Source organism: Hyperolius riggenbachi, chromosome 8 (assembly GCF_040937935.1).
Source record: "Hyperolius riggenbachi isolate aHypRig1 chromosome 8, aHypRig1.pri, whole genome shotgun sequence".
NCBI classification, from domain to species: domain Eukaryota; kingdom Metazoa; phylum Chordata; class Amphibia; order Anura; family Hyperoliidae; genus Hyperolius; species Hyperolius riggenbachi.
Window position 1 is genome coordinate 22,135,940 of NC_090653.1, and position 15,781 is coordinate 22,151,720.

General features: G+C 47.0%; 1 protein-coding gene across 5 annotated transcripts in view; it reads left to right on the plus strand.

The window, feature by feature from the left end:
- HDX (highly divergent homeobox) overlaps positions 1-15,781 on the plus strand; it is a 98,121-nt gene that overhangs the window by 25,103 nt on the left and 57,237 nt on the right. For 3 of the 5 annotated variants that reach the window (XM_068249259.1, XM_068249260.1, XM_068249261.1), the window contains 3 exons: positions 745-853; positions 6,046-6,195; positions 12,876-13,979. In XM_068249259.1, the coding sequence (XP_068105360.1) occupies positions 785-853; positions 6,046-6,195; positions 12,876-13,979 (1,323 nt within the window). In that variant the 5' untranslated portion in view covers positions 745-784. The remainder of the gene's footprint in view (positions 1-744; positions 854-6,045; positions 6,196-12,875; positions 13,980-15,781) is intronic. The other 2 variants (XM_068249262.1, XM_068249263.1) reach the window with 2 other exon arrangements.

Below are 15,781 nucleotides of genomic sequence, written 5' to 3' on the forward strand. Positions count from 1 at the left end.
AAACTTATAAAATGCCGTAACTCATGAACGATACACGTTATATTTAGGGGGATAACAGATTCATACTTGTCGGAAAATACAGATTAATATGACATCAGACATGGCTAGGGCAGCCGGTCAGGTTCCTGAGAAGATTCATACCTGGGTTGTAGGGGCCCCGGGCCCCTCTCGACTGGTATCAAGAGATTCAGCATGACCCTACGGATCCAATGATACCGCTCTCATTACTACCCTATTTACTGTATTCTGTAAATAGGCAAAAAATTATATAACCTGTTCATTTCTTCCTGGTAAGGCTGCAGCCAGGCTGTCTGGTGTCAAGCTGTGACTAGCTTCCTGGGATCTCCCTGTATGAAAAGGACCTTTTGGTTCCTTTAATTAACATCTGAATGTGAAATCAGCTTGGACAAGCTTTGAGTTTACACCTCTGGCTAACAGTCCACAGGCACCAGGTTTCATGAAAAGAACTCTGCTGCTCTTATGAAGACAGCAGAGACCCTCCAGGCTGGACTGCCTGGTATCCACAGACATGAGATTCTGATTTGGCAGCGCAACGGCAATCGAGGCAGGAAACCGACTGCGGTTGCGTTTTCGTTTCTCACGGCTGTTCTGTGACAAGCCCCCCTTCTCTCATCAGATCCTGGTGGTCTTGGCTCAGTGTGAACGTACGGGGTACTGTACCATCAGGGGGGCAGTGTTATGTGTTCCTCTACCCGTAATAACGTCAGACCTTTTCCCCCCTAGGAATCCAGGAATCCCGGCTGTGACACACTAACGTCCCAGGATGGAGGGGAGCGTAGCTGCTAACGTTGGGGAGGTCACCTCTACAGGGTCTCAGGGATACCAGCAAGAGGTGAGCCCCCTAAACACCCGCACAGCAGAGCACAAGGGACACGGTACAGAGGGGTGAGGAGGAACTGACAGACCACCTGCTGCTGAGGGGCTACAGGGGACACGGTACAGAGGGGTGAGGAGGAACTGACAGACCACCTGCTGCTGAGGGGCTACAGGGGACACGGTACAGAGGGGTGAGGAGGAACTGACAGACCACCTGCTGCTGAGGGGCTATAGGGGACACGGTACAGAGGGGTGAGGTGGAACTGACAGACCACCTGCTGCTGAGGGGCTACAGGGGACACGGTACAGAGGGGTGAGGAGGAACTGACAGACCACCTGCTGCTGAGGGGCTACAGGGGACACGGTACAGAGGGGTGAGGAGGAACTGACAGACCACCTGCTGCTGAGGGACTACAGGGGACACGGTACAGAGGGGTGAGGAGGAACTGACAGACAACCTGCTGCTGAGGGGGCTACAGGGGACACGGTACAGAGGGGTGAGGAGGAACTGACAGACCACCTGCTGCTGAGGGGCTACAAACACCATCCTGTTCTACCAGGTGACAATGAGGAGTCAACCAGGAGACCTGGAGTACCTTCACATGAATATGGCCTTAGTTAGATTTTAAAGGGAACCTGAAGTGAGAGGGATACGGAGGCTTCCATCTTCATACCCTTATAAAAAATGCCAGTTTCCTGGCTGTCCTGCTGATCTTTTGGTTATAGTTGTGTTTGAATCCCACACCTGTAACAAGCATGCAGCTAGTGGAGTCACACCAGAGTCACAGCATCTGATCTGCATGCTCATTCTGGGGGAGGGACTTGTAGTATTAGAGGCGGAGCGTCAGGACAGAAGTCGGGCAACTGCCATTATTAGAGAAGGAAGGTGGCAGCCTCCGTATTCATCTCACTTCAGCCTCCCTTTGTGTACCTCTGGTGGCTGAATCTTCTGTCATCCCATGCTTTTGGATGGCCTAGACCCATTAAATGGTTATATGTTCTCATTGTTGTTGCCTACACAAATGGTGGTCAGGTCTTCTTATTTTTGTCCCATGACTATGGCTTGCTTCCACACATATGATGATCAGATCTTCATATTGTTGTCCCATGACTATTGCTAGCCTCCGTAGATGTGATGGTCAGATCTTCTCATTGTTTTCCCATGACTATGGCTAGCCTCCACACGTATGATGATCAGATCTTCTCATTGTTTTCCCATGACTATGGCTAGCCTCCACACATATGATGATCAGATCTTCTCATTGTTGTCCCATGGCTTTAGCTTGCCTCCACACATATGATGGTCAGACCTTCTCCTTGTTGTCCCATGACTATGGTTACCCTCCACATATATGATGATCAGATCTTCTCATTGTTGTCCCATGACTGTGGTTAGCCTCCACACATATGATGGCCAGATCGTCTCATTGTTGTCCCATGACTATGGCTAGCCTCCACACATATGATGGTCAGATCTTCTCATTGTTGTCCCATGACTATGGCTAGCCTCCGTAGATGTGATGGTCAGATCTTCTCATTGTTGTCCCATGACTATGGCTAACCTCCACTCATATGAGGGTCAGACCTTCATATTGTTGTCCCATGACTATGACTAGCCTCCATAGATGTGATGGTCACATCTCATTGTTGTCCCATGACTATGGCTAGCCTCCACACATGTGATGGTCAGACCTTCTCATTGTTGTCCCATGACTATGGCTAGCCTCCACACATGTGATGGTCAGATCTTCTCATTGTTGTCCCATGACTATGGCTAGCCTCCATAGATGTGATGGTCACATCTTCTCATTGTTGTCCCATGACTATGGCTAACCTCCACTCATATGATGGTCAGACCTTCATATTGTTGTCCCATGACTATGGCTAGCCTCCACACGTGAATGGTCAGACCTTCTCCTTGTTTTCCCATAACTATGGCTAGCCTCCATTCATATGATGGTCAGACCTTCTCCTTGTTTTCCCATGACTATGGCTAGCCTCCACACGTGCGAGTGTCAGATCTTCTCATTGTGGATAGCCTACACACATAGAACGGTCAGACCTGTGCATTGTTGTCCCATTACTATGGCTAGACTCTGTGGGAGGGGGTGGCTGCGGATGTTTAGTTCAGTGTTATTCTATTGTTCAGACTGCAGGGGGCGCAGGCAGCATTCTCTGAGGTGGTCGCTGCATGCAGTACTAGAAGTTTGTGCTGCTGAACATAGCTGGTGAGGGGGTTCCTGATCTGTTAATCAGGCATCAGCTGATCAAAGATCTGCTAAATAGATAAAAAAACAAGGTCTGCCTGTTCAGGGCCCAGAGATCATCTGTGCAGGGAGTGTGGCTTTAAAATGAATGTATCCTAAAACGTGTGGGTGGGGCTTAATGTGGGCAGCGGCTAAGTGTGGGTGGAGACTTAGTGTGAGCGGCAGCTTAATGCATCGGCTGTGGTGTGCGTGTGCAGCTAAAGGTGCGTCTGTACATACTTAAAGCAAATCTGAAGTGAAAATAAACTTCTGAGATAATAAATTGTATGTGTAGTACAGCTAAGACATAGAACATTAGTATCAAAGAAAAGAGTCTCATATTGTTTTCAGTACAGGAAGAGTGAAAACACTCTTATCTTATCAAAAGAGCAAAGGAGCTGCTCTGAGCTCTCCACTTAAAGCTTCACTATGGCGAAAAATTGTAAAATTTAAAATATGTGCAAACGTACAAATAAGTATGTTTTTTCCAGAAGAAAAAGCCATAAATTACTTTTCTCCTATGTTGCTGTCACTTACAGTAGGTAGTAGAAATCTGACAGAGCCGACAGGTTTTGGACTAATCCATCTTTTCATTGGGGATTCTCAGGGATTTACTTATTTTCAAAAGCACTTAGTAAATGGCAGTTGCTCCGTCCAACTGCCAAAAAACTATATAGCGAGCAGGGAAGCTGGCCAGCATCATTGTTTACATCTTTTTTTAGGGAATTGCTTTATAATGAATAAAAGCCTTGCTGAGAATCCCCTATGAAGAGATGGACTAGTCCAAAACCTGCTCACTTCTGTCAGATTTCTACTGCCTACTGTAAGTGGCAGCAACATAGGAGAAAAGTCATTTATGGCTCATTTTACTCTGGAAAAAACTTACTTCTTATTTGACTTGTTTGCAGATATTTTAAATTTTACAATTTTTCGCCATAATGCCCCTTTAACTTGGTCAAACTGAGTCCTATTTTTTGAAGCACTTACACAGGCAAGAATCTGTGAGAGGCAGCTTGGGATAAGGTTTGAATGCAAGAAAGTTCAAAGGGTCATTATTTTTGCTTTGTTTTTACAACTTAAAAGACAGAGTGTGGTTTCTAAACTGCAAATATGACAGCCTGATGCAATGTTATAAATAAATAAAGCTACATAACTGAAAATAAAAATATGAGACTCTTTTCTTTGCAACTAATGTTCTATCAATGATCCATACTACACATAGAATTTATTATCTCATAAGTTTATTTTCGCTTCAGTGTCACTTTAAGGATGCGTGACCGCACCTGTGGGCGGAGCTTAGTGTGAGTGGTGGCTTAGTGCAGCAGTGACTTAGTGTGGGTGGTGCAGTTGTGGGCGGAGCTTAGTGTGGGTGGTGGCTTAGTGCAGCAGTGACTTAGTGTAGGTGGCGGCATTGATCTAGCGTGAGTTTCTTTTGAGAATCGGTAATCGGCAATGAATTGTATGTGTAGTACAGCTAAGAAATAGAACATCAGTAGCAAAGAAAAGAGTCTCCTATTGCTTTCCAGTATACAGGTAGTCCTCGGTTAACGAACGTGATAGGGACTGTAGGTTCGTTCTTAGCCTGAATCCGTTCTTAAGTCGGAACGCTGTGCTATCTCTGTCCCCTTTGCCTCCCATGTGCCCTCCTTTGGCTCCAGTGTCCCCCCCCCCCCCCCCCTGTGCCTCCGTATTTACCCCCTGTTCCTCTTTCCCCTCGCTCTCCCTATGGACTTACCTTCCAGCCCAAGTCCAACGCTGTCTGCCCTCCGCTCTCCGCTTACATCACCGCTAGATGCAGCATCACACTGCTTCCTGTTTGTCATGTGACATTCAGGAAGCTGTATGTCACATGACATACAGGAAGCGAATGGATGCTGCATCTAGCGGTGCTGTACGCGGCTATTGGGAGCAGGACGCAGAGAGCGGTCAACAGACAGCGTTGGACTCGGTTCGGACGTGAGTCCAAGACTGCTGGGGACATGAGCCGGCACTCGCGGGAAGTTTGAAGCCGCTTCTTCAAACTTCCCTCATGCGAATATGACGTCATCGCAACGGGATCGGGTAGTTCGTATCGGCAGGTCATTCGTATGTCGGTCGTTTGTAACCCAGGGACTACCTGTAGTTAAAAGAGTTGTTATCTATGCAAAAGAGCTTCTCTGAGCTCTTCAAACCCCCGGGTCCAATACAGTCCTGTTTTCTGAAGCATTTGAACAGCCAAGAAACAGTGAGAAACTGCTTGAGATAAGGTTTTACTGCGGAAAAGTTCAACTGGTCATTATTTCTGCTTTGTTTTATAGCTTAAAAAGACAGAGTGTGGGGTCTAAACTGCAAATATGACAAAATGATGCAATATTATTAAAAGAAAAGCTATAAAACTGAAAATAAAAATATGAGACTCTTTTCTTTGCTTCTAATGTTCTATTCAGAATTCCTACTTCACGTGCAATTAGTTAAAGCATAAGTTTTTTTCCGCTTCTGATTGGCTTTAAGTGTATGGCCACCTTAATGAGAAGTAATTTATTACACAGGACTATGCAGGAATCCATTACCAGAGCAAGCCAGGATGGACAACTACATAAACACTAGAGAACATCCTGGCATACATTAAAATGTGGAAAATGTAACAGTGACACCTACAGGTGGGAGGCAGGAAAAGCAGAGTCTCACTAGGCAGTATAAGTATAGGATGAGGTTGAGTGCCTGGCAGTTAGCACACTTCTGTAATGATGAGCTCAGGCTGAGCATTGTAGGACCCCCGAGGCGCGGTCCCATCTCTGGCAATGATTGGCTGATGCTGTCGGTATGAGTGATGCCGCACGGGTCGGTGCTGCTGTCGGTATGAGTGATGCCGCATAGGTCGGTGTTGCTGTCGTTATGAGTGATGCCGCACGGGTCGGTGCTGCTGTCGGTATGAGTGATGCCGCATAGGTCAGTGCTGCTACTAATTTCTGCCTCCCTGTAGCAGATGAATCTTCGGTCGGTCTTCACCGTGGACCAGCAGAGAATTTTACAGCGTTATTATGATAACGGAATGACCAATCAGAGCAAAGGCTGCTTCCAACTCATCCTGCAGTGTGCACAGGAGACCAAGCTGGACTTCAGCGTGGTGCGGGTGAGTAGCTCAGGGTCCCTTATGGTAGGGATTGCCCATGAACAGCGAGTGGGGACTGAGGTGTTAGGGTGTGTCCATGTACTGGGGTTCAGTGACTGGGGACTGGGGTGTTAGGGTGTGTCCATGTACTGGGGTTCAATGACTGGGGACTGGGGTGTTAGGGTGTGTCCATGTACTTGGGAGTCAGTGACCGGGGACTGGTATGCTATTACGGAGGAGTCTCCAGCTATCCCAGCAGTCTCAGCCAACCAGCACTCACTGGCCAACTTCTTCTTATTAAAGTGTATCTGAGACTTAAGTTAAAAAAAAAATGTAAACATACATGTGGCTTCCTCCAGCCCCCTTCAGGCGGATCGATCCCCCGCTGTCTTCCCAAGCTGCCTAGGCAGCCCGGTAATTCCACCAGTCGGTGCAGGCGCAGTCCGGCCGTGCATGCTCCCCCACCACACTCCCGTGCCAAGGAGCATTCTGCATCTGCACGGTAGTACTGCGCAGGCTCAGAACTCTTCCGACGAAGGGGCGCAGTACGCCCTGACTGGCAGAATTACCAGGCCCCCTAGCGGAGGATCCAGGCAGCTGGGGAAGACAGTGAGGGACCGATCAGCCTGAAGGGGGCTGGAGGAAGCCCCACGTATGTATATTATTATTTTTAGCTAGTCTGTAGTTTCCTTTAAAGGGCATCTGAGACCGAAAAAAACCCAATGTGTAATGGAGTACATACTTTTTTAGTAATGGCCTCCTTTGGCAGGCTGTGTCCTCCCTTTCCCCTTCCATCTCCTTTCCTCAGTTATAAGTCCCATAAACAGACCCTGACTAGAACTAGTCAGAACCTCGGAACAGGAAGTAATGGCCCTTGCACGTGCGCAGTAGCCTTCCCCCTAGCGCCAGACAGAAGAGCCACTGGGAGCTCAGACAGCGCAACTGTGGGGAGGCTACTGTGCATGCGTGGGGGTCATGTATTCCGGGGTCCAAATGTCCTGACTAGTACTAGTCGGGGCCTACTAATGGGACTTATACTAAATGAAAGTGGGGGGGAAACAGCATGTCAAAGGATGCCATTAGTATTAAAAGTATTTACTCCATTACACATAGTTTTGGGGGGGCTCGGATTTAAAGAGGAACTGTCGTGAAAATCTTCAAATTTAAAACACATACAAATAAGAAGAAGGTTTATTTCGGAGTAAAATGAGCCATAAATGACTTTTCTCCTATGTTGCTGCCACTTACAGTAAGTAGTAGAAATCTGACATTACCGGCAGGTTTTGGGCCAGTCCATCTCTCCATAGGGGATTCTCAGCATGGCCTTTATTCTTTATAAAGACACTCCCTGAAAAAGATTAATACAAAGATGCTGGCAAGCCTCCCTGCTCACCGTACACTTATTTGGCAGTGGGACGGAGCAACTGACATTCACTAAGTGCATTTTGAAAATAAAGAAATCCCTGTGAACCCCCCATCAGGAGATGGGCTAGTCCAAAATCTGTTGGTAACTCAGATTTCTACTCCTTACTGCAAGTGACGGCAACATGGGAGAAAAGTCATTTATGGCTCATTTTACTCTGGAAAAAAACGTACTTCTTAATTGTCTATGTTTACTTAAATTTTAAGATCCTTTAAAGACTGGGTTCCACAGCTCCCTTAATATACTAGAATAATTAATATTGTGCAAAACGCCATTTATTTCAGTCATTCATCTTAAAATGAAAAACTAATATATGAAATAGACTTATTATATGCAAGGTGAGATATTTCAAGCTTTTATTTGTTATACATTTGATGGTTATGGCTCACAGCTTATGAGAACCCCAAAATCAGAAGCTCAGCCCATTAGAATATTGTGAAAATGTCAATATTCTCGGCTCAAAGTGTCCGACTCTAATCAGCTAATTCATCCAAAACTCCTGCAAAGGGTTCCTTTTTCATGTATTGGTTTCACCTTTTAAGTTGAATTACTGAAATCATTTTTTGAGTTTCATCTGTATATAGAGTGGGGTATAGTGTTGCATTAGCCAGGCCTATGTGTGTATTAGGTAGGTCTATTTTTAAAGCTTCCTCCAGCCCACTGTAGCCCGCTAAGTCCTCGGCATCCTCCTGGCCCCTTCCGTGGTCGCGCTAGCGGCTCCGGTAATGCGGCGACTCTGGGTGAAGTCGTGCATGCTTCCCCCCTCCCCCTCCGCCACGTCATCACGCCGGTTGGCATAAGAGTCCTGCTCATGCGCAGTTCAGTCTTCAAAGAACCACACATGCGCAGGACTCTTACGGCGACCGGCGTGGTGACACAGGGTGAGCACTCGCCACTTCGCCCGAAGTCACCACTGCCAACAGGACCATGGAAGGGACGCAGACACCTTGTGCCCGTGCAGCCACTCCCCAATGCTCCGGCCCCGCCTCCGGTTCACTTCTGGAATTTCAGACTTTTAAGTCAGAAAACCACTGTGCCTGCGTTGCCGTGTCCCCCCTTCCGCTGACGTCACCATTGAGCAGGCCCAGTATGGTCTGTGCCTGTGCAGTAAGCTCCTGGTGACATCAGTGGGAGCGAGGACACAGCAACGTAGGCACAGTGGTTTTCTGACTTTAAAGTCTAAAATTCCAGAAGTGAACCGGAGGCGGGGGTGGAGCATCGGTGAGCGGCTGCACAGGCACAGGATGTCTGCGGGGGACCATTAGAAGCCCCGGGTAACTTCAACTCTTTCCCCCCGACCCCCCTACAGTATTCCTTTAACAATAAGTCTCAAGCAACCAGAAAGCACACTTATCCAGCATCAGACGATCCCAGTACTGTATATTATTATTATTATTATTATTCTTTTTGATGTATAAAGCGCCAACAAATTTTGTTGCCCTGTTAGAAACAAACATGGGATACATAATAGTACAGACAATGGTATACACAGAATATACACACTGGTACATAACACAGAATCACAGGAACACAGTAATGACAAATGTAACATGATGAAGAAAATATATAACCAATCCCAAGAAAGAAGAGAGTGAGAGAGCCCTGCCCTTGTGAGCTTACAATCTAAATAAAAGGGGGGGAGGGGGACACAAGAGGAGGGGTAGTGTACATTATGCATAACTAGCGGCCGTGTGTTTATCCTATAAGTAGTGAGGAGAACAACTTGGGTAGAGGTTGAAAGAGAAGTTAGTGCGCATGCTTGTCGGAAAAAAAGCGAGTTTTGGGGGAGCGCCTTAGATAGCTGCTGGGGGTTGGGGGATGGGGGGGGGGGGGATTGGTTAGATTCACTAATTCAATACAATACTGATGTTAATCCTCTAACAATAACTAGGTAGCGCCCACAAAATCCCCCTCACCATGCTAGCAATACTTAACTAATGCTGGGAATACACCATACAATTTTCTGTTCGATTTTTCTGTTAGATTTTCTGTTGGATTTTCAGTTAGAATGCATAATTAGATTATTTTCTGTAGAGACTGGTCATTACCTCTGGTGCATTGTCTTCTGGTTATCTCCTGCTGAGTAGAACAATGCCTAATTGCTCTGCAGATAGATCAGAATCAGAATCAGAATCAATTTATTTTCGCCAAGTAAGTTTGCACCTATAAGCAATTTGTCTTGGCAGTTGCTTAACAAACACAAACAAAAACAATACAAGGACAGACAGTGTGAATATTACAAGTTAAGGACATTATAAGTATAGTGGCAGTAAGCAATGTGAGAATTGTTCATGTTTAGTTCTGTGCTGATTACTTTCCAGTCCTAGCAGCTCTAACGTGGTTCAGCATTAAGTATGGCTACCGCTTGAGGAAAAAAACTGTTCCTGTGTCTAGAGGTTTTGGTAGCGATTGACCGGAATCTTACTCCTGAAGGCATGCGCTGGAAGATGGAGTGAGCTGGGTGAGAGGGGTCAGAGGCAATTTTCTTTCTCTTTCTGCACCTGCTAGTGTAAAGATCCTGCAGGGAAGGTAAGCTACAGCCAATTATCCTTTCCGCTGATCGGATGATGCGCTGCAGCCTCCCCTTTTCTAATGCTGAGCAGGAGCTGAACCATACAGTCATGGATGATGTTATGGTGGATTCGATGATTGCAGTGTAGTACTGCACCATTAGATTTTGAGGTAGGCCAAACTTTTTCAGCTGCCGCAGATGGTACATTCTCTGTTGTGCTTTCTTGACAATAGTGGCGGTGCTGTTGTCCCATTTTAAGTCGTTTGAGATCGTGGACCCAAGAAACTTGAATGACTCTACTTGGGTTATTGTGGATCCATTTATGGTTAAGGGGAGGTGCTGGGGGGGAGATCTCCTAAAGTCTATTATCATCTCCATGGTTTTGAGAGCATTTAGTTCCAAGTTGTTGCTGCTGCACCAGGAGGAAAGTCCCACCACATGCCTGTATGCAGACTCATCCCCGTTTTGAATGAGACCAACAACTGTTGTGTCGTCTGCAAACTTCAGAACCTTAACAGATGGATCTGTGGAGATGCAGTCATTGGTGTAAAGTGAGTACAGCAGTGGGGAAAGCACACAGCCCTGGGGTGCACCAGTACTGACTGTCAGAGAGCTTGATGTGAGTTTACCAAGTCTAACACGCTGTCTTCTGTCGGTTAAGAAGTCGGTTATCCATTTGCAGAGGGATTCAGGTATGTGTAGCTGGGAGAGCTTGCTGTGCAGCAGTGATGGAATTATGGTATTAAATGCAGAGCTGAAATCTATAAATAAAATCCTGGTGTAGGTTCCTGGGGTGTCTAGATGCTGTAGTACATAATGCATACACATGTTCACGGCATCGTCTGCGGATCTGTTAGGCCTGTAAGCAAATTGCAAAGAGTCCAGCAGGGGATCTGTGATGGATTTCAGATAAGTCATTATCAGTTTTTCAAATGCTTTCATGACCAGTGATGTCAGGGCAACAGGCCTGTAATCATTTAAACATGTAGGTTTTGTTTTTTGAGATAGATAAATTTCCAACATGTTGAACTTTATCTATCTGCAGGTAAATCTAACAGGAAATTGTATGGTGTATTCCCTGCATAAAAAGACCACCATGTTCATCATCATTCTATCTCACTCATGCCTTTCAGCCTCCACACACTGGGGCTACTTGTCAGATAGCAGAATGATCGTGTCCTCCCGGCTAGCTGGCAAAAATGGGACTCTTTTGTCCAGCAGAAGGATGAGGGCGCCACTGCTGGAGATTTAGGACGTGTGCTCCAAATCTGTAGCACCAACAATGCCACAGTGTGGCAAATATAAAACATTAGTAGCAAAGAAAAGAAACTCATATTTTTTTTTTTTAGTTTTTTTTTTTTTTTTTTGCATCATACTGTCGCAGTTGCAGGTTAAAACCACACTCTGTCTTTTAGGCTAAAAAACAAAGCAGAAATAATGACCCTTAGAACTTTACTGCAGTAAAACCTTATCACAAGCTGTCTGTCGCTGTTTCTTGGCTGTGCTTCAGAAAACAAGACTGTTTTGGACTCAGTGGGTCGAATAGTTCAGAGAAGCACTTTTGCATAGATTACTGAAGTTTTTTTTTAACTATTCCTGTACTGGAAACTAACATCAGACTCTTTTCTTAGCTACTAATGTTCTATTTCTTACCAGGGCCGGATTTAGGCCAGGGCCACCTCGGCCATGGCCTAGGGCACCACAGGAGCAAGGGCACCAAAGCAGCAGGCTAAACTGGTGCAGCATTTGCAAGCTTGGAAATGCTGCAGTGCAGGGAGATCACAGTGCTCTGCTGCCAGCAGCCTATGCAGCGACCACCCTGCTCTCTCTGCACGTTGGAGTTGTAGCCGGCGGCTATGGACTTGGGCAGTATTGCAGAGTTACAAGCGGAAGATGTGGAATAGCAGCCGCCAGTCGCTCACATCTCCGCTTGTCTCCAATGTTGAAGCTTCCTCTTCCTGTCTGACTCGCTGGTAACATGCTGGCAAGTCACAAGAGATGCTGGTTGGAAGGACAGATATACAGCAGTGACTGATGGAGACTGAGTGGTAGAGGAAGCTTCTGCTCTGGAGACGAGCGCAGAGGTGACACTGATGGCTACAGCGGCATGGAGGTGAGCTGACTACCTATACTGAAAGGTGGGAGTGGGAAAGGGAGGGATTAAGGGAGTCACCTAGCTACCTATACTTGAGGGGAGGGGTCATCAGGATACCTATACTAGAGGGAAAGGGGGAGGGGTCATCTGGCTACCTATACTGAAAGGTTAGAGTGGGAAAGGGAGGGATTAAGGGAGTCACCTAGCTACCTATACTTGAGGGGAGGGGTCATCAGGATACTTATACTAGAGGGAAAGGGGGAGGGGTCATCTGGCTACCTATACTGAAGGGGGCCGGCTGATGACAGTGCCCTTGTGCAGTAAAAAGTACAAATCCGGCCTTGTTTCTTACCTGTACTACACATACAATTTATTATCTCATAAGTTTATTCTCGCTTCAGGTGTGCTGTAAGGTGAAAATTAAGTAAGCTTTGTAAATCAACCCCATTAAAGGATACTGGGACTTGCTTAGGAGGAACTTACCTCTGTTGAGGAGTTCTGGGACTCATCAGTGAGCTATTTGCTGTGGATGAGGGGCGGGCTATCAGTATTTGTAGTTCCATGGACAGTTGAATTGTACCTTTTGTAAGAACTGCATGTTAAGTTCTGTAAGACAGATTCAAGTAAGTACAGAAACCAACTGTGTTCATTCTTGTTCCTTATCTTCACAGACCTGGGTTGGAAACAAACGCAGGAAAATGAGCAGTAAAAACTACACAGAGTCCAGCACCCAACTCCAGGCCTCCATGCCCAACTCACCATCCCGACCTTCAGAGGCGGCCGTTAGGATTGTGCCAAACCTCTCCCGCAATGTACCTCCTCGGACTACCTCTAGTAACGACTTTATTATGACCTGTGCGTACAGCCCGAGCAACTCATCGGGCCGGGCAGGGATCAGTCCACAGACGACAACGAAGGCCGATCTCCTAAAGCCAAGCATGCCAAGACCGCCAGTCAAGAATGACCCCGAGTACCTTAAGCTTCAGGCTCTTCCTCCTCCGAGGCCAGCTCCAATGGTGAAGAACACCATGGATGAGAAGACCCTGATGTTATCTCGATCGTCGAGTGCTACGAATCCCCCAAACTCGCTCTACGTCAAGAAGAACTTTGGTGGCTCTCCGGCTCCCGTGATGGACAGGATGGCTCCTCAAAAGGCAACGTCTTGGTCTATAAAAAGTGTGACAGATCTTCCTGGTGGCCATCGGCCACACAAACCCGATCAGCCAAGCATTAGTCCGGTACTACATGTCTCTGCCGGGCAACGCAACAGAGACTCTTCCTGTGGACTGAAAAACGTGGAGATCAGAGAAGTATTTTCACTGGCAGCTTCGGAGAACTCTTCCTGGAGCCTCACCTCAGGGGCGGCAGATGAGAAATTTCGGCCAGTAGAATCAAACTGTTTTTCCATCGCTATGGAAACAGGAGATGTTGACGAATACACTCGAGAGGAGGAGCTTGCGTCCCTGGCGGCCCAGAACCAGCTGTGCTCCAGGTTTAGGGACTGTAACAGCTCCCCCCATGCGGAGAACCAGTGCGCCATATCGCCGGTCTCCGTACGGACGGGGAACGCCAAAATACTTCCGGCCAATGCAAGGGACGCCCCTGAAAATACAGCCTATCACAGCAGCGATTATTACATGGCGCTCAATACCTCAGTGCACAACACAAACAACGTGCAGTACCCGGCGGGTAACACCTCTCGGAACAGTGCGCATCGACACTACAATATACACCCTCCACAGGGGGCGCTACTACTGAACCAAAATAACTACCAGGTAAGACTTTGAGCTGTAAAGACCCTTCTTCATTATTTGAAAGGTCTCTGAACCCATAACTGAAATATCCATGTGTGGTTCCAGCCACTGATTCATTTACAAAGGCTTTGGTGGCGACATCTGTTTTCCTGAGTTCCCAGCTCAGCACATCTGCTACGCCCATCACCAGGAGCTCCACCTCCTGCTTCTGGATTCTTCTATCTCTCGGGCATTTTGCTGGAGACATCTCTGTTACTCTGAGTTCCTAGCTCTGCCCGTCTGCTGCACCAATTACCAGGGGCTTTCTATGAAGGCAATGTGCTCAAGGCAACTGTCCGCAATGATAATAGCAGCTGAGCTCAGTAGTAACATAGATGGGCATACTCACCTCAGTGAGCGGCTACTGGATAATCGTTATCGTTATGCATTAGCCTCTCGAAGTAACGCAACGAGGGGAATACACCCTTACAGACTGCCGTTTTTGTGAGGTCGGCTGCAAGCATTGTGGATTGTTGCCTCGAGCGCATTACTCTGATGAAGAGGCGGACTGATTGTTGGGCAGAGAGGCGCACCACCAAACACAGAGACTGCCCAGTCTCTAAAGGAGCTCATTAACAATCCAATTTCCCCCCAAAATTGCAATAAATCAAACAATTCTTCGGGCCTTCCAAAGGGGGGGGGGGGGGGGGGGAACGATACGCAAGGTAAGTACACACGTTCTACTTTTTCAACCAACTTGTCGTCCGACTTGTAGTTTAAACGACATGTTGGTCGTGTGTATGTGTTGTCGGGCGACTGATAACCGCCGGTTTGCCCGATCCGCTTGACGGATCCGTTGGACCAACTGTGGTTCAAGCGACTGTCAGGTCCGTAAGCGTATACAAACAACTGCTAGTCGTTTGTCCAACTAAAAGACGTTCAAACATACAGTAGTTTGATCCATCGTTTAATCTAGTCCATTGTTCTATCCAGTTCATTGTCCATTAGAGTTGGTTAAACGTCATGTAAATTAGGTAAATTAGCATATCAGCCACTTTGTTGTTTAGTGTGTACATGACATTTGAACGTCTTGTTGTTTGCACGACTAGTTTAAAAGACAATCAGGCGTAAAGTTGGAAGTGTGTACTCACCTTAAAGGTCCATACACATGTCGGATTTTTTTAAACGACCCGTCGTTTGGACGTCCCGTCGTTCAGTCGTCTGCCAGGCGGATCACTCAAGACCAGTCTTATCAGCTGAATGACGGACTGTACACACGCCCGATTTGATGTCCGGACAACTGAACGACGGCACATCCAAACGACGTGTCGTTTAAAAAAAAATCTGACGTGTGTATGGACCTTAAGGCCCCTTACACTTGTAGTGCGTCGTGGTATGCCAGTCTCTACAAGACTGGCCGCTCTACCCACGGTGCAACGCGATCAGAAGTGACAACGACAACACATACTCTGCAGTGCGTTGCCAAGCGGTACTGCGCAACATGTACTTGCATTGGTGTCTATGGCACCGCAACAATCTATTATCAATCTACGATTGTTGCGGTGACGGTGCTGCACGCAGGCGCTGATCATACGGAAAACAGTGACCTACTTCCTGTTCGGAAGGGAGCACGTCATTCTTCGGGGGTGGAGATATGCATATTATCCTGTTGACGCACTCTACTTTGGGGTAATGTGCACATGGAAATGGTGCGGTGCGATCGTCTTGCTCCAGGGTTTCCTGCCGCAAAATGATGCATTGCTCTAGGGGCTTGACTAAACCGTGACAACTCATATCACAGCCGCGCCATCGTTTTCATCTTCGTAAATTCGCGATTGCATGCG